The sequence below is a fragment of the Parasteatoda tepidariorum genome, chromosome 2 (assembly GCF_043381705.1).
Source record: "Parasteatoda tepidariorum isolate YZ-2023 chromosome 2, CAS_Ptep_4.0, whole genome shotgun sequence".
Classification (NCBI taxonomy): domain Eukaryota; kingdom Metazoa; phylum Arthropoda; class Arachnida; order Araneae; family Theridiidae; genus Parasteatoda; species Parasteatoda tepidariorum.
This window is the reverse complement of record NC_092205.1, coordinates 93,173,139-93,193,673: the sequence shown is the minus strand read 5'-3', so window position 1 is coordinate 93,193,673 and position 20,535 is coordinate 93,173,139. Positions and strand designations below refer to the sequence as shown.

The following is a 20,535-nucleotide window of genomic DNA, read 5'->3' as shown; positions in this document are numbered from 1 at the left end:
CAACAAGTTAAATTGATACGAAAAAAGTAATACAACTCCCATCAATGATTATTTCGGAAACGTTCATAATATTAATTTTTAAAAACCGATTATTTCATTTTTTTCAGTTTTTATTTTTAAACGATCTATACTTCTAATCGAAACTCTGCGAAACATTTAGAACCTTTAATCAGAAGAAAGAATGTGGTGAACAGTTCATTCTATCCTGAATGGGTTATCGTCTTTTTGTTTACCTTTCTATGTTTTGTTGTGATGAAATTACTCGAGTAGCTGGATTTTGAACAATCTAAATGATTGTCTAAGAGTTTTTACTAAGAAAAACAATTACTTTTTTTGTAATTTTAAGAAATAACGCTTTAAATTGATACTACATAGTAAATATTTGAATTATTTTTTATCTGTTGTTGCTTAAGTTGATAATTATGTTCTGCTGTTATTTCATCTCAATATTTTCTTTCTTTTCAGCTTTCAATAATCTTGTGTCATATATTTATTGCGTGTAATATTAAATTTTTGCTTTTAATTTAATCAACTCAGGCCTGTCCTTAGTTATATCATATATCTAACTACTAAATTGCAATTCCTAACTTAAATGTGTTAACTTTTTATAGGCTGAAGAAAAATCTTGAAAATTAATTGATTTTTTTGAAGAAACACGTCTTATTATTAAATGTTGCTTTATTTTGAAACAAAGTTAAATTTGTTCTTTCATTTAAACAAACTACTAGGTTGTTAAATGTACTGCACTTTATGTCATAAGTTATGCCCACAGCTTTTCAATATTTTATAAATCTGCTTTTTCTGTTTCATGACATATTTTCTTAAATGTTATTTTTACTTTACTTTACTAAACTTTACCAATGTATATTCAGAAATTTAAGCCAAATGTAAATTATTTATTTGTAAAAAAAAGGTACTTGGCTATAATTGATTATATTTCCGTGTCATGTTCTTTTGCACCAACTACAATCATCAAGGTTCCAAATAGATTTTAAACTTGTACATTTTTAAAAAAAAAAACTATGTAGAGATTTACACAGCGGTAGCTACAAGTTTTACTCTTTGAGTTGGTCCCCCTCAGTGAAGTTTTTTATAGTTTTTCGTGGGCTTCCGCCCATAAATTACCAAAATAATACGATTTTCTTCCACAGATCAGGATAAGGAAACCTTCTTTATTATTTCTTGTAACTAGATAAATACAAAAGCCATGAAAGTAAATATCTAATAACAATTTTAGAAAGGAAATTTCATTAAATTCTTTTTATGTACAGTAGAGCCCTGATTATCTGATAGAGCACTAATGATAGCAAACTTGCTGATAGTCTAAAAAACTCAAAAAGTAAAGTGAAAACAAGAAAAATAATTTTCAAATATATTGATGCAGCAGAAATTTTTTTTCTACCTTTAAATTATTTAAAAGATGAATGGTAAAGAAAAATGTATTGTATTTATGCCTCATAAAAGTGTTCAGTTATAAAAGTTCATCATAAAACTGTCCAGGTACACCTTTTTATCACATGCAATATAATTTTTGGATCCTTTTGCCAAACTCATGCACATTTTTTTCTTTTGTGATGAAATATGACTATTACTTGTGTGTACATTTTTTTCATGCAAAAATTGAGTTAAAAAAAAATTTTAAGAAAAAGAGAAAAATTTCATATGAGTATACAAAATGCAATCTATTTATGTGGATTATTAGGATTCTTAAATATTTATAATTTATATGATTTTTAAATGTTAATGATATGATTTTCCTTAACCAATTCTAAACTATTTATTTTTACTCAGTAAAACATGCTGAAGTCTTTAGAGCAGTTGCAGTATGGCATGATTAGTCCTAAATCTTTTCAAGCTGCCTCTGCTATGAACAGAATATTTGATATTGAACTTAGCACAAGTTCTAGGATTGAAAGATTTCACAAGGCTGGTGTGAATTGTTTGGACATCGACAAAATAGATGAACGATAGTAAGCTAACAATTTAACAATATTTGTTTAACACTAGAACCTAGTGTTATTTTGATCATTTTTTTGCCATTTCCTATGTTAGTTTTGAAGATACATTTAAGCTTTGAAGATACATTTAAGCTTTGAAGCTCATATCTTTTTATTTTCCGTAAATTGTATCTAAATACTATATCAAAATTTCATGCCTTTCTGTTGATTAGTAAAATAAATAATTATGGAAATACCTAAAATAGCCAGAGGGGGTCATTATGACCCCTATAAGAAAAATGTTCATTTTTGAAGTTTTAGTTCTGTTTTTAATTTCGGAGAAGTGCTAACAGTATGAAGAAGAATTGTATAACAGAAATTAGAATCCACCGTGTTAACAAAAACGTCACAAGCTGCAGTTTCCATGAAATTATATTGTATCTTAGATTCGATTACAGAAATAGCTTAGTTTACTAAGCTACTTCGTTCCGGTTCAATTATAATGTCGCTTTCGTGTCTGAAAAAAACCATGTTATGGTTTTTTTCAGACGCGGACGAATAGTATTGGACAGGTTATTCCAAACCTGGACAAATAGTATTGTTGGGGAACAGTTATTGTCATGTAAATAATCATGAAAATTATTGCATAACTTTCAATCCACATAACTTTGATTTTAACTAATATTAAGTCCAAAAAAAAAATTTTATTTATTTTTTTTTTTAAATTGTAAAACGGGCAAATGAATTGCATCCTTAGAAAAGTATAGTGCTCTAACTATGGAATCACACCTAAACTCCAGACGCAGTGGAGTTACTATCTTTAGACTCGGTAAAACTGGCAGATGGATTTCGTTAGTAAAAAAAACCTAACACTACTGGTAACTACATTTAAACAAAAGAAAATGTTCTCCTAATTTCAATGCTGATTCTTCGTCGTGACATTCATATTTTGCACTGCAAATGAAAACTGTATAGTTTCCAGATAGATGAAAAAGAAAAATACCATAATTATGAATAGCATTCACACAGAGTAAAAGCCAAACACTGTCACTTACTACAATAGTACAACATGTCAAAATGGGATGTAGGCTTAGCAGACTAGATGCTAGGGAATTATTCTTAAAGAGGTGAAACTTTTTAGTGTCTTGCATATTTGTACAACATTTGTGATATTGCTGTCTTCAATGCTTGAATCCTTTGCTATCCCAATTATAGTTTGTCTAAAGTAAGAACTCCCCTAGCCATTCGTCTGGACCCATGACGGTGACTATGGCAATGAGGTATAACTATTTCAAGTAGGGGTGTGGGGTAATTGTTTAGGACAAGTTTTGACTCGGGTGGGCGAGAGAAAGGGAATCTTTTTTTTTTTCGGTCTTTGTTTAAGTCTTAGAGTAAAAAGAAGCTACCCTCTCTGAATTGTTTCCATAGCAGCAGACGGCATCAGACTTTNGGGGGGGGGGGGGTCTTACCATGGACAAACTGTGCTCATTGGAAGTTCATTCTTGTGTTTGTTGAAGTATAAATTATTACTTTGCGCATCAAATAGCCCCTAATTGATAATATTTAGTTCCTAAAATATAAGAAACATGGCTTTTAACATCGGAAGTCACAGAATAAAACGAATAAAAGCTAGAAGAAATGAAATATAATTTGTTGATGTCTTGTTGTCACTTTCACGTCACAAGGATATACTGCATAAGCCTACGCTAATACCTAATTGGTGATGGAACTTAACATTTTAAACTATGTGTGTGCTAATGTATATTATTTATAATATCATTTGTTTATTTTGTATAACTTTCGCTCTTGTGAAAGAATAATCTGTTAAATAATATTACATCATTATGTAATATTGTCATTGCGTTAATAATAACAATAATAATAAAATATTTTTAAAAAAAAATTTTTTTTACTGCTCTTACATATTGTATTCTCAACAATATTCATCATTCGTACTTATTGAAATAACATCAATTTCTTATTAGGGTCAAATTGACCCAGAATGGCATTTTAGTTGAGTTCAAAATCCAGGTGTTCCAGTGTTAAAAAACTATTTTATCAATATCTCTTGTACCAAGTAATGTCATGAAGTAATATGAATAATAGTAATATGCCATTGGTCAATTCCATATGTGACAGACATGACATCAGACAGCTTTTTTTTGCCTAATTTTAGATACTAAATATTAAGATATCTTCACTAATTTTTCTGTAAAGTAACTTATATACCTGTCATTATATACCTGTCATTTGTTTCAGTTCAAAAGCATTTTATTTAATGGAATAAAAATATACTGTGACAAACATGACAAATGGTCATGAATTTAAAATGACTGAGATATGTAATCAATTGCTTTTGAAGTGGTGCATAATTATAAGTAAAAATTTTTAGTTTAATGAAACAGGGCTTAATTTTAAGGCATTAAGTAATAAAATTATCAAATTTTTTTAGAAAAAAATATACCTTTTTCAAAAATGTTTTGCTGAGTGTGACAGACATGGTTTGTGCGAAATTTTAAAATGTATTTGGCCTTTTTTTACTATAAATGAAATTATTTAATTTTAATTATACATAAAAGATTGCAAACATTATATTTTATGTGAATGAAATATAAAAAGAAGTAGTTTAGGTTTCTAATATCCTCAAAAAAAATTTTAAAATTAGGGCTGAAGTGGTTTTGACTGTTCTGCACTGAATTACAAGTGACAGCTATTTCACTTAATTTTAACTTTCATATAATTTACATAATGTCGATGCCAATACACCTTAACTAAAGTAAACTATTTAAATATATATGAGAGTAATGAATTAAAAAGACGTGTTGTACCCAAACAGGTGTAAATAAATTTTTAAAAAATGTAAACAATAAATAAGAATTTTGACGTAACATCCAATGATTGGCCAAATTTGCCTTGTCAATTGATGGAATGTTACAAACCTCATAAATATCATGAGATATTTTGTAACTACTTTTCAAATATTTTTTAATGAAGTTTAAAGAAACATTTTTAACTTATTAGTTTAGGCCTTCTGTTCACCAGCGTAAGTACTGAAGAAACAAAAAATCGTTTTAAAATATGAGATTCAGAGGAGAATTTTATCAAAATAGCTTTTAATATACAATAATTTTTAAGCAAAACAAATTTTAAAAAAATGTTTGATCACCTAAATGCTACTAGTTGTCAAATTAAATATAAATTGTCAAATAGTTTAAAAAATAGATTGATATATAATAAGTGAAAATTCGATCATTAGAACGATAATTATTCAGAGTGTTTTTTTTTTTTTTCCATGTACAACTTGCTTAATATGTATAGAAAAATCAGTTCTACTACATGTTGTTAAATAAATACGCAAAAAATTCTTATAAAATTTCCAGAGTAGCAACGAAGTAAATAGATTAAATTAAATTAATGATTCACATGCTGTTATTATGTTTTAAATATTGATTATGTATTGATGTTTTGTGAAATGTTTTAATTCGCTTTTTTTATTTTAAATTTTTTTATTTTTTTGTAATTAATGTGTTTCTTACAATTTTAGTTTACTTTCTGGTGGAAGCAAAGGTTCCCTTTGTATACATGATCTGCAAAATAGTACTGGAAAGTCATCTTACAAAGCAAAGGTTGTGTGTCAGAAAATGAGGTAAACATAAAAAATTTAAACCAATCGAGTCATATATAGCAAATTATTCATCATTTATTAGGAAAATAATACTGTTAACAAATGAAAAAATCATCAAAAATAAAAATTTATTAATAAAATCAAATAACAATTCAGTTAATTATTCTGATTAGAGATGTAACCTAATTATTATCATAATCTGGCTTAAAAAAACTAGGTACCATACTAATTTACTTACTAATTTTATTTGTGTTATTAGTTTAGTCTCAAATTAGTAAATATCTGATGAATTAGAAGTTACTTATGGAAACTATCACTCGGAAACTTGTGTACATTTTGTGTATTTACTCATTTTATTTCTATCTAGTCAATTTGTATTTCAAATTTGATGTAATTTATGAAAACTATCACTTATGTCGTTTTAATTTTATTTCTTTTTAGAATTTGTTATTATTTTTCAATTTGATATTACTAATTTAATTAACATATCTTTCAAGCACCTAGAAAACTATTACAGTAGTAAATATGTAGAAAATACATTGTATAATCTGTTTATATATTCTTCTACTATAAATATTATTGTGTTTTAATGTTACAAATTAACTTGTTTGTATGATTACTTTTTCAACGAACATAAAGCCCAATGTATAAAAACCTTTTTTATGTTGCTGGAGTTATGATATTTTCTTAGGGAAACTGTATTTGTATTTTATTTGAAGTGATATAAAAAGATGTAATAAAAAACAGAGCAAAAATTATGATTAGGATTTTTATCACTACGAAAAAAAAAATTATTAAAGGATAACAATAAAATTTTTATATTGTATCATTTATTTGTATTGAAAAAAAATATATAATGTTTGGTTTAAAATTCTTATTTATTATTTTATATATTTATTTATTAATTTTTTTTGTTAAATAAATTTTGACTTTTTATGACTTATAAAAACTTAAGAATTTATTTTAAGAAAAAAGTTATGCACTTACTCAAAAATGGCCCAGTGGCTAACCACATGCCGTTTTAAAGGCATGAAAATAAAGTTTGACTAGGATCATGCAATGCTGACTGCAAGGAGTACGTGGTTCAGGCCGGCATAACTGAATGTAAATCAAGGCATTAGACTCATACATTGATTCAAACCTGATTTTAGTGATTAACTGCACACAATGCATGACAAATTATATCAAGTATAAAACGTGAACAAATACTATATATATCAAATATATATCGTGAATAAATACTAGTCCAATATATATATATCCAGGGGTCTGTCCAGGCCGAATTTACTACCGTTTAGCGGTACCTTCACAAATTCAACTTTAGGAAAAACGGTAGTTTCACAAATTCAATTTTGGAAAAACGGTAGTTTCACAAAATACTTTTTCTTAAAATTTCATTTTTGTATCCCTTAAGAAACGATAAATCCATATTTTTGTGTTGATTTCTTAATATAATTTTTAATTTTTCACAAATTACGTCTAAATTTTCACAAAATAGGTACCTGTCAGAAAAACCTAGACAGACCCCTGATATCAAATATATAATGTGAGCAAATACTATATATATAAAATATATATCATGAATAAATAGTACTAGTCAAATATATATATATATCAAATATATATCTAGAATAATCGTGAATAAATACTACTACTAGAATTATCATGAATAAATACTATATATATCAAATATACATTCTATTTATTCACAAGTTATAGCAAATATATAACTCGTTAAATAAATACAATGATATATGACAAACATTTGCTACTTAGTCATAGTAGTGCAATAAATACTGAAATACAAGTGTCATTTCTATTCAACTCTCTAGAAATTTACATAATGTCAATGCTAACATACCTTAGCAAAATTAAATTATTATTATTATTACATTTGTTTCAAGCATTTCTGCAATTTCTAAACCATAATGTAACAAAACGCAATATGTTGCAGTATTCAATAATCCCATTTTTTAGTGGCAGACCCTGCAAACACTCAAATAGGTGAAAATAAAAGCTCCAAATATAAACAAAATTAAATAATTTTGACTAGTAATGCCCGTTGATCAACGGAACATTGCAAGTTTCTTTTAAGATATAATTATAAAAATTATGACAGATTAAAAATTTCTTTATCTGTTTAAATGGGAAATGAGAAAATTTTTGTATATTAATGAATAATATTTGCCATCATTCGACTGCATCTTTCAGTCTGCAAAATTAAGTTTGTCAATGATTTTCAACATGTTTTCTAATTCCTATAAATATTTAAAATTTCAATTGACAAATAAATAAAAATAATATTGAATAAACTGAATTTATATTAATTTTAGTTCTTTATTTATATTTTTAACTTTAAAGTGGCACGTAAAATTATTTTTAATAGCTTATAAAAATTTTAAATTAATTTTTTTAAAGTTCCTGGTTATTTTTAAATTTTTAGCTTTAAAATTTTCTTGAAAAAATAAATTGAAAAATGACAATAAATAAATTTAAATAGATCGACAAAAGCTTTTATCTGTTTAAGTTTTTAAACAATTCAGGAAAAGTTTGTATATTTGCAACTGGTTTTACTACCATTAAATAATTTCTTTAATGCTGTAAAATTAAATTTCTGAAAAATTTTCAACATATTTTAAATTCATGTTTTCGTATTACCTTAATTATTTAAAATTTAAACTTACGGAGAATATATTCAGTCAGTCAAAATTTTAATGATTAGTGAGTTAAAAAGGTAACTTGTATCACTCTCAAAAATAGTTTTACAAATTCTCAATAAAATGTTCAAGGTATGTAAAGTTTATGTTATATGGATTTAAAATTTGAGTTTAGTTCTACAATACAAAAGATTCATTATAAAAATACTTATTAATTCTATGTATCCAGTATTTTAGCTATGTTTATTTCATGTATACTAAATCTAAATTTCTTATTACTTTGAATTCTTAACAGAAGAATATGCAAACTGTTTTCACTTGGGGAGCTTAAATTTCTAAGTTTTGGTACAAGTTATGGTTAGTTAATTTCATGTCATGATAAGTTGAAACGCTTAGTGGAGAACAAGTTAAGTGATATTTTGAAAAATAAAACTGAAATTTTTGGGTTTAAGTTCATGTCATTGTCACTTAGTATAAAAATTTAAGTGCATCAATTTTTGTCATCTAATCTCTTGAATCCAGCAGTCTTCAATGTTTAAACAGGTTTCGTAATTAGCTTTCTGTCAGTGTGTTTCTACAATATGAAGCTGATTTTCTGAAGTGTTTTAAATAATAATTACATGAAGTTTTGATTTTTTACTGTGTTACTGCTTTTACAACAAAATTATTTCCTTTGTACTTTTAGTGCCCATAAATTCAGTATTACTACAGTGCAGTGGTTTCCATTTGATACAGGAATTTTTGTCACTAGTGGCATGGACAACAAATTAAAAATTTGGGATACAAATTCCATGAGGCCTGCAGACATAATATCTTTTGACTTTAAAGCTAGTTGTCATGATATGTCACCTGTTTCTACGCAGCATTCCTTAATTGCTGGTAAAAATACGATTTTTCTTTTTTTCCCTTCTCATAAAAAAAAATTCAGTAATTGCAATTTTGTTTTCCTGATTGAAATTAATAGAATTTTAGATTTTATTATTAAACTTCAATGAGTGCATTATTTTTCAAAACAAACAACAACAAAAAAAAGATGAAAGAAAACAAGAAACTGTGAGCAAGTCATTTTGCTTTTTTTTTATTTTAAAATAACAGGCACAAATGTCTCTGTTTTTAAAATTTTGTTTTAGATTTTTAAAACATGCAAGACTGTTTCACTCCTAGCTGTATTAAGAAAAAGATACTGTATCTATAAAATTGACATTGCAAAATTCACATTTTTTTGTACAGTCCATGTAGATTTATAGAATTTTAATAAAATGTTGTTTATTGCATCTTAGGGCCATCCACAATTCATGTCACACTTAGAGGGGTGGAAGGGGATTTGGGAAATGGTAATAGTTTGTGACAAAGAGGTGAGAGGAGTTACAAAAAGTGTGACAGAAAACATATAATTGAGTTATAATATAAACATTTTGATTCAGTAGATTAAATATGTTTTTATTATTTATTTTTATGAATTTCTTTTCATCAAAAAAGTACACTCATAATCATTATTGCTATGCTCACAAAATATTTTATTAGTTAAAGTTAAAAAATATACACAGTGCACTCCCGATTATCCGGGTTAATCACGGGGACAGGTCGCATGGACAATCGAAAAACCGGATAATCCGAAAACTTTTATTAAAGAAAAATTCAATATCAGTACAAAAAATATAAAAATTACTGACATTTGCATGAATAACATCAAACTAAGAATTTTCCTTATTAAAAAAATGTGTAATGCGTCTTCTCCACATATCGATACACATATTTTACGAACCGCAGTAATGTCACCGTAATCAAATCCTCCCGTGTAATCTAATAAAGTTTCCACAGAGCAGCAGAATGAGAAATTGTATTACATTCATTTACTACATCTTCTGCATCAGTTATTATTATCACTATTTGATTTAACAACATAACAATGTCTTCATCAGTCAAATACTGGAAGCCAGGCTCACATGCATCACTTTGAAACCAATCTTCTAAATTTTCTTCATCAAGAATTTCGAAACCTTAGATTTCTTTTGCTTGTTCGAGAATACTGTTATCATATTTTTCTTGAACATCTGAAAAGGATTGTTCATCAAGCGGTATGATCTTTCTCCAAGATCGTGATAACGTAGACGATTTTACCTTTGACCATGCTGCTGATATTCCATATACTTCAATCCAATAACGAATATTGCTTCCAAAAATTTGGTAGTGTTATAACTTCATGAATCAATTTTTTTTAATCTTGAAAATTTTTCTCTTTATATTTTTTCTGTGACTCCGGAATGAGCATGGATAATCCGCAAACTGGATAATCCGCACACGGATAATCGAGAGTGTACTGTTATTTGAAGCATAATCTATTACTTTGTGCTTTATTTCTGAGCTGCAAGTACTAATTGTTACAGGTAGCAATGGGGGAGAAAGGGTAAAGTATGTTGGGAAGCAAAAGGTGTGACACATTTATGGGCAGCTCATTTTTCTATACACATCAGTAATTTCTTATTAATTTATGTTTTACTCAAATTATTTTGGTCAGCTTCGATCATTACGCTTTTATTTTAAATCAATCTTATCTTTTAAAAATGTTTAGAAATCACTGCATTATTACTTGCATAATAATTATTACTGCATAAGTAGTAGCTTGTAGCTTGGTTTCAAAATACTTTTAAATAATATGGTTAAGATTTAGCATTGAGCCTCAACTCTTATAAAAAATGCAATGGATAAAATGCTAAGAAATAGGAATATTTTGTGAAAATTTGCCTGAATTGTTCAAAATTTCTTCCAATTTTTAATAATTGTGCAGAAAATTGTTAAAAGTCTAATTGCTTAATTTTATTTTCTGATTCTATATTATATTTTCTCATTTTCTTCTTTCTATTCATATCTAAATGTTTTAAGATCTTTTTCTCTTTCACTTAACTAAGTATGGATAAGATTTTTTTTTTCTTTGCCAACTTTCTGTGCTTTTTGGGAAAATTTCTTCGAGTGATAGCTAGGTTCATGTTTTAGTGAGTTATTCTTTGTTTTATAAATTTAATTTAAAGTTATTTTCCATACCACTGCAAGTAAATGATTCAAAAATTTATATTAAATGTTACTTTGTTCCATCTCACTCATGAAACTTTTAAAATGTTGGCAAAAGTTCTGAAAGCCTTAATTCTTGATTGTGTACCACTCAATAAAATATTTTGAAAAAGCATAATTGTTATCATCCCTGCTTTTCTTGTTCAGTTTACTAAATGTAGTGAAGATATTCTTTTGCCTTTCAGTTGCTCTTGGGTACCCACATGTTGTTCTGATTGATCCTAAAACGGGTTCTCGTTGCCATGAGCTACGTGCGCACAAAAATGCAGTTACGTGTACCAGGTGGTCCCCGACTTGTGAATATCTTCTCGCAAGTGGTGGCATTGACAATAAAATATTTTTGTGGGACATCAGATCAGCAAAAGGTTATCTTCAGACTCTGGACCAACACAACGGTTTACAACACGGAAGCAAAAAGGACTTAAAAACTGCCCACAATGGAGCAATAACTTGTTTGAAGTTTACAAACGACGGTCTTTACTTAGTGTCTTACGGAACTGATAGCCGAATCAGGCTTTGGGATGTTGCCATGTGCAGAAACACTCTGGTCAATTTCGGGAAACTGTTCGATAACACGCTAATGCAATCGCGGTCTATGGACTTGTGCAACGACTCCAATCCTCCTATCCTGTTTGTGCCTAACAGTAAATCAATCCATGTCTATGATCTCTTTTCTGGCTGCAGAATCAAAACTTTGATCGGGCATTTCCGTACGGTGACCAGTTGTGCTTTTAGATCTGCGACGCACGAGCTTCTAAGTTCTGGGCAAGATATGAATATATTGTTGTGGACTCCTGATACAGCTAGAGAGGAAGAGGAAACATTATCTCTGAAAAACTCACAAAATGATGCAGAAGGTAGCCAAATAGTAGATTCTGATAATTGGTCTAGTGGGGAAGATTAACTCTTTATACAAATCTTATTTCCTTATAAGTCAGCATGAAACTCAAAGAGTGTTCCTAAAGTTATAATAGATAATGTAAAATGCTGTATTCAGGGTATCTGCGCTCCTGGAAAGTCATGGATTTCAGTATTGAACAAAATTTGTCATGAAATGTCACGAGCGATTAATTCTCACTTGGGCCGGATCACGCTATTAGTAGAAAATGACATCACTGTTTGGGGAAGGGATATACTGTGTATTGCATAGTATTTTGGCGACAGATTTTATATTTAGTTTTCAAATGCGCTCTATTTACACGTGGTATTAATGCTGAGTAATAAAGACAATATTCACATTTTGCACAGTTTTGTGGTAATTTTTTATTAGAATCTAAGTGAAATTAAGCTATACTGTTTTTATGTCATTAGCAACTGGAGCTGTTCTAGAAATGCAGGGGGGGGGAGGCTAGCCCAAAATTTTAGTCATTACTTTAAACTAAATTTATGTGTTGCTTGATTATGAAGTTTTTAAAATTATTCATAACACAACTAAATTGCGATGTATGAGTAAATTTCAGCTTATATTTATTTCAATTTTTGTTACTTCATAACTGCAAAAGATAATTCTTATGGAAAAACAAACAAACGAAAAAAATAAAACGTATTTGTAATATTACTATACCATCTTATATTTGTAAAAACATTCATTATTTTTATTGTTTTTAGCTTTGATGAATTTAAATCAATTAAAACATAAATATTGTCTGAAATACTGAAGTGGATATTTACCTATCTCCTCACCCTAACGACGACATAATATTAAGTAAACATTTGCAAGGAATAAATAAATTCCAAGCGAGCAAGTGTGCATACGAAATTTGTCGCCAAACTCATACAAACACCAGCCAACCCATCTCCCTTCCCACAGTGATGTCATTTTCGACCAATAGCGTGATCCGGCCCAAGCGAGAATTAATCGCTCGTGAAATGTCATGATTTTAACTACTTAAAAAAAATCATTGATTTAGGTTGCCGAAAAATTTTAATTTTTAAAAAGTAATTCCTCCCTCCCCCGTCAATTTCACGACGTTCTGAATATCTGAATTTGTAATAAAAACTGCACTGACAGTCATATTTTATTAAAATATTAAATGTTTTTAGCCTGTTCTTTAAAAATTATGCTGTTCTTTCAAAAAATGAAAGAAAGAACATCATTTCTAGAGCGAATTATCTTTTAAACTTCTCTGATTATTTATTATTTTTTTATTTTATCAATTTAAAATTCTAGCTGAAACAAGCCAGTCATCCAGGAATTTTTTTTAATTCGGAAATGAGAACAGAAAAATCCCTAGTATTTCTTTCCTTTCTGATGAACAAGTATAGTATCTTTAGAATATCTCTCATGGGCTGCAATAGTGGTACAACTCAAAAGCACGCGTTTTGGACTAAGAACGGGTGTAAATATGAAAACACACATTCTTTTCAGCAGCAATACTTGCACAACTCATAATTCAACTTGAAGGTAATCTTCGTTTAAGCAAACAAAAGCATTTCCTATGCATTTTGCTTAGCAATGAAAACTTTAAACCCACTTATCGCAAAACTTGATTTTTTGAGTTGTACCGCTATGGAAGCCCATGAGCGATATAATTCTGCAGGAAAAAAAGAGGGAGAAAAATTATTTTCTTTTGTATTTTTTTCAGCCATTTTATAGCTTCAACTCTTTATTTGCCCTGTTTTTTAAATTAAAATCTATAAATATGAAGATATAGAGTATAACAGTCTTGGTTATACCTATCATTTCAATTAATGTTATTATAATGCTTTTTTAAAAAATTTATTATTGTGTTTTTGTCTGAGAAAATAGTAATTTCGGTAAGTCATGAAAAATTCTTCGAATTAGACATGAAAAGTCATGGATTTTAAAATCTAAAATTTATCAGATACCCTGTGTATTCAAGGTGTCTAGCAATCAATTTTTAAAAACATACAGGGAAATATTAGTTTTCCAATTGAAGTAGTGTTAAATTCCTGCTGAAAAATATAGAATATTTTCAAAATGCAATTTTAATTTTATTACTCTCTTGTGCAATTATTTTATCTTTCCTTCTAACCAATAAAATGTTCCTAATTTAGTTTAATTGATGTGTAATAATAGCGACTCAAAATTAGTCAAGTTTGTTTCTTTCATTTATACACATTTGACGAGAAAAAAAAGTATTTCTGTGTTGTATTGTACTATGTAATCCTTTTTTATAGTACCATGTTTATTGTATTTGTATAGTAATTATGCCTATAAAATTACTATATTTGTTGCATAATTTTCTAAATTTAATTTATGATAGATATATTAAACTAATTGTATATATTGTTTAAATATTAATCCTCAATTTATACTTTATATTATCTTTTTTAGTTAGTGTAAGAAAGAAAAATTTAAACTGTATTAGGATATACTCTTAAAGTAATGTTTAAGTATGTGTGTTTGATTCTATGGCATTAACAATATTTTACTAATTAGTAAATTTTAAAAAAAATATTGCTTAAAAAAATAACTCTGAAAATTTTGGAATAATAGTCTTGAAAAATAAGAGAAATTTCATCCAGAACTTTGCCAGACACCTTGATTAAACGGGAAATAAATTATTGTTAATGTTATTTATTATTTTATTTGTCATATCCTCTTTTGTAATGCTGCGCTACTATTATAATTATTAATATTTTTTATAGCAACTAAATATTTAAAGTTGAGACTTTTTAGATTTTATATTTATTGAATTCATAATAAAACTAAGTATTATCTTGCAAACTTCATAAAATTTTGTTTTTGAGGATTATTTTCTGCAATTTTCATGTAGTAAGCATTCACCTATGTGATATCCATAAAATATTTTGAATCAAATAAATTGTTGACAGTAATTAATGCATTTCTATGCCTATCAAGAAATATTTATTTAGAATTTTAAAAAAATTTGCACACATTATATGTGGTTTTCTGTTTTATTTATAACTAGTTTATTTATTAAATTTTTGTGATAAGTTTTTAAACTAATTTATGTTAGCTGTCAAGGAAAAAATATAATTTCTTACATGAATTGAAAAAATTAAAATTATATTTACGAAATACATTTCAGGTTTTGTACCTATTAAATAAGTATTTTAATTTTGTTATGTACTATATTTTTATTTGTTCAATTATGTGTCTATAAGTATTTTGCTATGCTTTACTCTTTCATATAAGGGTATTCAGAAAACTCCAGATAGTTTTTTTTTTTTTATCCATAAAATAATACATATTTCTTTGTTTTATTTCATTTTATAACTGTCGTTGAACAGCCAACGTAATTTTTTGGGTTTACGACTACTAATATTCAACTCCATAGCCTTGTAATTTTGAACCCAATCCAGAAGACAAGGTAGCTCTTGGATAAAATATTGGGAGAAATTTGCCCCTTTGTAGAGGACTTTTTGATGGAACTAACCCACATTTGCATTACATGGAGAGGAAAACCTCCCACGGTTAGCCTGACAGCAAGAGGACTTTAAACCATGATTCATCTACCACTGAGAATATTTTACGTCAGCATTGTGGTCGGTGCTAGTTGAATACAGAATTTGCATTGACTTGCCATCACTGGTATACAAATCTGGAAACTGGTCAATGTACGCAGATTTTACTGTATATAATATTTTATAAATTGTTATTAAAAATCATTTTTTGTATAAAATTGCAAGAAGAAAAAGTAAATACTATAATTTTTTGATTGGTGTAGCTAGTTCCTATGTATACAAAAAACTTGAAGTATAAGAAAGTACATTAATAGAATTAAACTTTTGACTTCCACTCTGGCTATAGTTTTGAAATTATATTTTCTGCAATATGGCTATGAGTAAAATATGAAATTGTTAGGATTTTGTAACTCAAATCATACATAGGACTAACTAATTGGAACACTTTTTAAACCATTAATCTTTCTCAGTGAGTGTAACCTCAAGGTTTTTAGTGTTTGTTTTGATTTTCCAAATTTATACACCAGATTTAGACTATATAATTTGTGTTTTTTCTTGTCGTTTTATTGGGGTTTTTTTTTTTTTTTTTGTCTAACCTCCAATACAGTTTTATATATTTTTAGTTTTTTCAATTCTTTTCCTCACTAGCTAATCATGATTTATTTCTACTGCCTGCTTTTTTTTTCCTTAACTTTTTATTATTTTGTTTTGTGGGCACTGATGATAATGTTCCAGTGTAGCATTAAAATTTGTATGCATACAATGCAATTGTAATTATTGTAAATATATTTACAATTTATTTTTATATTTATTCTGTCTTTTACTTATCACCAGCACGAGTGTCTTATTCTCCTTAACAACATTAAAACTGAATTTCAGTACAGTAAAATCCAGTAGTTATAAAAGAAAATATTCAAAGTTATGTCCCTTTTATTTTTTGTTATAGACTTTTGTACAACTATAAACTTAATTGCAAGTAATTGATTATATTTTGCTCAAATCTGTTGTGAAGAATACTAGAAAAACTTTTTTTATAGGCTAAAAATCAATACTTATAATATATTTAACAATGAGCAGCATTATTTTCAACAAATAAATGGATGCAAAATATGTTGCATTTATAAAGTTGAATCACCTGCCGCAATTAAGTACAGTTAGTCCTAAAAGCTACCAACTATTTGAAAATCAATTATATGGAAACTGAGAGAATGATTTGTGTTCTGTTTTGGACTGGAAAATTTATTCTCATTATTTCAATGTTTGTCAACAGCTGCTAAGAAAAACTGTAAAGCAATGCTTTTAATGTAACCACAATTTACAGCTACAATCTGGCATATGGTCTGAAGACAAAATTAACATATGCCTATGCAAATACAGTCAAATCCCGCTATAGTGAACATTCAAGGGACTGAAATTTCAGTTCACTATAACCGGGAGTTCACTATATCCGTTCCGTGAGCAATTTTAACATAGTGTTCCGAACGCCTTCTTTTTATTATTCATTATAAAAATAAATGACTGATTAAATGAATTTCAAAAATGACTGAAAAATAATCCGTAGTAACAAAAAATGTGTTAACTTGATTTCATTTTTTATTAATCTTCGTCTGTGAAGAAAAGAAAAAAGTAGTAATCTTTAGCTGATGCAGGGAAAAATTTGTCCATACAGCTGCCTGGGTAGGCCATTGTTTTAGGGATGAAAAAGTGAGATAAAAGAAGCAAACAAGAAAAAATGCTTAACTGTATACAGGGTGCGTAGCGTTTGTAAAAAGTACTTAAAGGTGCTTTTTTGGGCATTTTGTTTTTAAAAGCTTTTAAAGGTGCTTTTTTCAGCTGTCGTTTTTAAAAAGTGCTTTTTTTTCCAAAATTTTTCTTTCCCCTTCAGTGATATCTGTTGGATCCCATGCATTTAACGAAAAATGGGGAGTTTGCTACGTAATCTACGCGGACTTCATGTCGTACCCACGTTATGACTTGCGCATGCGCGCACACTTGAAACCGAAGCCCGAGTGCTCCAATTCGGATAGAGAATATCAGATCCTTATGAAATGTTTTTCTTTTTAATTTATTTTAATTTTGTTCTTGTTTATTTTATTTTACTTCTAGCACTTTTTTTAACGTAGGGGGTAAGGGTACTTTTGTTCTGAGTTCAGGGTCAAGTTGAATTCACTCTGATATGTGGAAAAGTACTGAATGTTTCGATTTACGCCCGTTTCTTTTTGTTGTTTTTTTAACGCTAAAACAAAACAAAAAAAAGTTTTTGTTTTTCAATAATATCATTGATTGAATATGAATATTTTGAGTGCTTGAAAATTTTTGTAAAGTGCTTGAAAAGTTTTTAAAAAGTGCTTATTTTTGATTCAAAGATTTGGCTATGCACCCTGTGTATAGATGGTTTTAAAAATAAGTATAAGTATTTACTTTGAAGTAGACATTTCAAAATTAGTTGAAAAAAATGAAGAAGAAGAAATCAGTTGACAGAAAAAAGTTCATAATATCCAACTTCCTCACCTTTTTAGTTCACTATATCCACAAAAAATATCATTATACGTGTATAGCAAGGCACGGGACCGAACATTTCGTTCACTATATCCGGAAGTTCATTATAGCGGGGTTCGACTGTATATCTTTTTGACTCCTGCAAAAAAATATTGATTTTTCTTGTCAGCAACGTCATCTATTGGCAAACTTTGTAACTAACTGTGAAACTTCATAGGAATAAATTCTCCGATTTCTTGAGCATTGCAAACTGTGCATTTTGCTTTGTTTTTCATTGTATGATTTTACAAATCGTCTTTAATTTTTGAACATTTGACATTGTCTTCCATCTTTTTTCATTAGCTTGCTCGAAATTTTGCTGAAATTCAAACTGATAATTTAGCAAATGTAGATCACAAGATAGCAACTTGTCGATCATAAATTCGATTAGTTGCAATGACCTTTTTTTTTATACGCTCTTCTCTGTTCCAAGTTGAAGTATCAAGAGATTATATGATATCACTATGCCCAAAGAACTCAAGATAAAACTCCGGGTAAAATAAAATACATTTCAGCCGCTGAATGTAATCTTTACTCTTGTTTTCGTAAGTTTTGACAGAATTTCTCCACATTCTCTCGTTTCTTTACACAGAATCAAACGAAATATTACGTCCTTGATGTTTTCTCTGAGCTTTTCATCGCGCTGGTTTACTTGGGAGGCAAAGAAAGAAAGGCTTTGTGTTGCAGATGTTGCATCAACTTCGAAATTGAAAATGTAGTAGTTGCTCTCATAATAGCCCAAGTACTTTCAATTCAAACTGTGATAATTTTGCAACTGTTGATCACAAGATTGCAACTTGTTGAGCATAAATTCAATTAGTTGCAATAACCCTTTTTTTTTATACGCTCATCTCTGTTCCAAGTTGAAGTATCAAGAGATTATAAGATATCACTATGCCCAAAGAACTCAAGATAAAACTCCGAGTAAAATAAAATACATTCCAGCCGCTAAATGTAATCCTTACTCTTGTTTTCATTAGTTTTGACAGAATTTCTCCACATTCTCTCGTTTCTTTACACAGAATCAAACGAAGTATTACGTCATTGATGTTTCCTCTGAGCTTTTCATCGCACTGGTTCACTTGGGAGGCAAAGTAAGCAATTGCAAAGAAAGAAAGACTTTGCGTTGCAGATGTTGCATCGACTTCAAAATTGAAAATGTAGTAGCTACTCTCATAATAGCCCAGGTACTTCGCGAAAAATGTAAAAAGCAGACAGAAAAATGTTGCCATTAGCCAAAAAACTTGCATGGACAAAGCAGATTCTGAAGTAGTTGCCGAGTTGTGAGCTGATATATATCGATTCATAAAGGCTAAAGTTTTAGAGCCATAATCATCTCTTCGAATATCAGCCAGAGTTTCTACGGACGATTGCAAAACTTGACTCAGCACCCAACACCAAGAACAATAAAACAATGTTAGTAGGAAAGGCAAAACTAGGGTAAAAGTTCTGGTTATTGTAATATTGAACATGACATATAAAGTCTGCAAAGTGATGTCATCGGTTACCTCGTACTCGAACAACAAAGAATAAAACCATACTTGAGTTGCTGCAGTATCATATAACAGCATACAGAAAATATTGACTAACACAACAAACAGAAAAGTTAAAAACACAATAATAATTACATTAACAGCATAAGTCCATTTTCTCAAGACGTGTTTATTTTGTTCGTGCATGCTTTTAATTACCATCATCAGCGAACGCATTTCATTTCTTTTAAAATACAAAGCAAACCAGTTTCCTAGTTTGCATATCCGCCAAATAAACGTCGTCAAAAGAACTTTGTTACAAGAATTACTGTAACAAGCATTGTAGTCCGCCGAAAATAACATTACGTTATAAACGAAAATTATGAGCTCTGTCCAAAATGATATTTTGTGCATACAACTTATGAATTTGTTTTTTGACTCATTTTGAAGACCAGGCACTCCTAAAGCGTACATTAGTTTGAGAAGATAGTTCGTACGTTCTAAATGTCTTTTAATTTTACGAACTATCTTACATTCCTCAAAAGTTGTTTTTAACATGGTTTAAATACACAGAGTTGATCAACTTTTTCACTTCAAGCAAAAGTTTCTGTTTTGGTGATGATTTAGCAATAAATATTCAAATTTTTTTTTTTAATTTTTAGAAAATATCAACTTTTGACTTTTTCGTTTGTTGGAGGTAAGGAACTCCATGTCCATTTGTTTCTAGAATTGAATTGGTACCAAGTTATAGATTTTCACTCTATCTTAGTAGTATAGGGCACTATGTCCTGTTAAAATAGGCTGTTTGAAAGAACATCACGTCCAACTTCCTCTAGAGATTAGTA

The 20,535-nt window shown here is 28.7% G+C and overlaps 1 protein-coding gene across 2 annotated transcripts; it reads left to right on the top strand.

Annotated features, from left to right (window-relative positions):
• Positions 1–66: 66 nt before the first annotated feature.
• Positions 67–16,485, top strand: LOC107455446 (DNA excision repair protein ERCC-8). Of its 2 annotated transcripts, none has more exons than XM_016073013.3 (5): positions 67–213; positions 1,792–1,970; positions 5,482–5,583; positions 8,905–9,098; positions 11,474–16,485. In XM_016073013.3, the coding sequence occupies exons 2-5, from the start codon at positions 1,798–1,800 to the stop codon at positions 12,190–12,192; spliced, it is 1,188 nt and encodes a 395-aa protein (XP_015928499.1). In that variant the 5' UTR covers positions 67–213; positions 1,792–1,797; the 3' UTR covers positions 12,193–16,485. The 2 variants fall into 2 exon arrangements, with proteins under 2 accessions (XP_015928499.1, XP_015928498.1); XM_016073012.3 differs by having other exon boundaries at positions 67–374.
• Positions 16,486–20,535: the final 4,050 nt, after the last annotated feature.

Excerpts from the sequence above, each read along its gene's own strand:
- LOC107455446 (XM_016073013.3), top strand. The coding sequence starts at position 1,798 with ATGCTGAAGTCTTTAGAGCAGTTGCAGTATGGCATGATTAGTCCTAAA. Across the intron at positions 1,971-5,481 it reads GACAAAATAGATGAACGATA|TTTACTTTCTGGTGGAAGCA; the intron begins GTAAGCTAACAA and ends TTACAATTTTAG. Across the intron at positions 5,584-8,904 it reads GTTGTGTGTCAGAAAATGAG|TGCCCATAAATTCAGTATTA; the intron begins GTAAACATAAAA and ends TTGTACTTTTAG.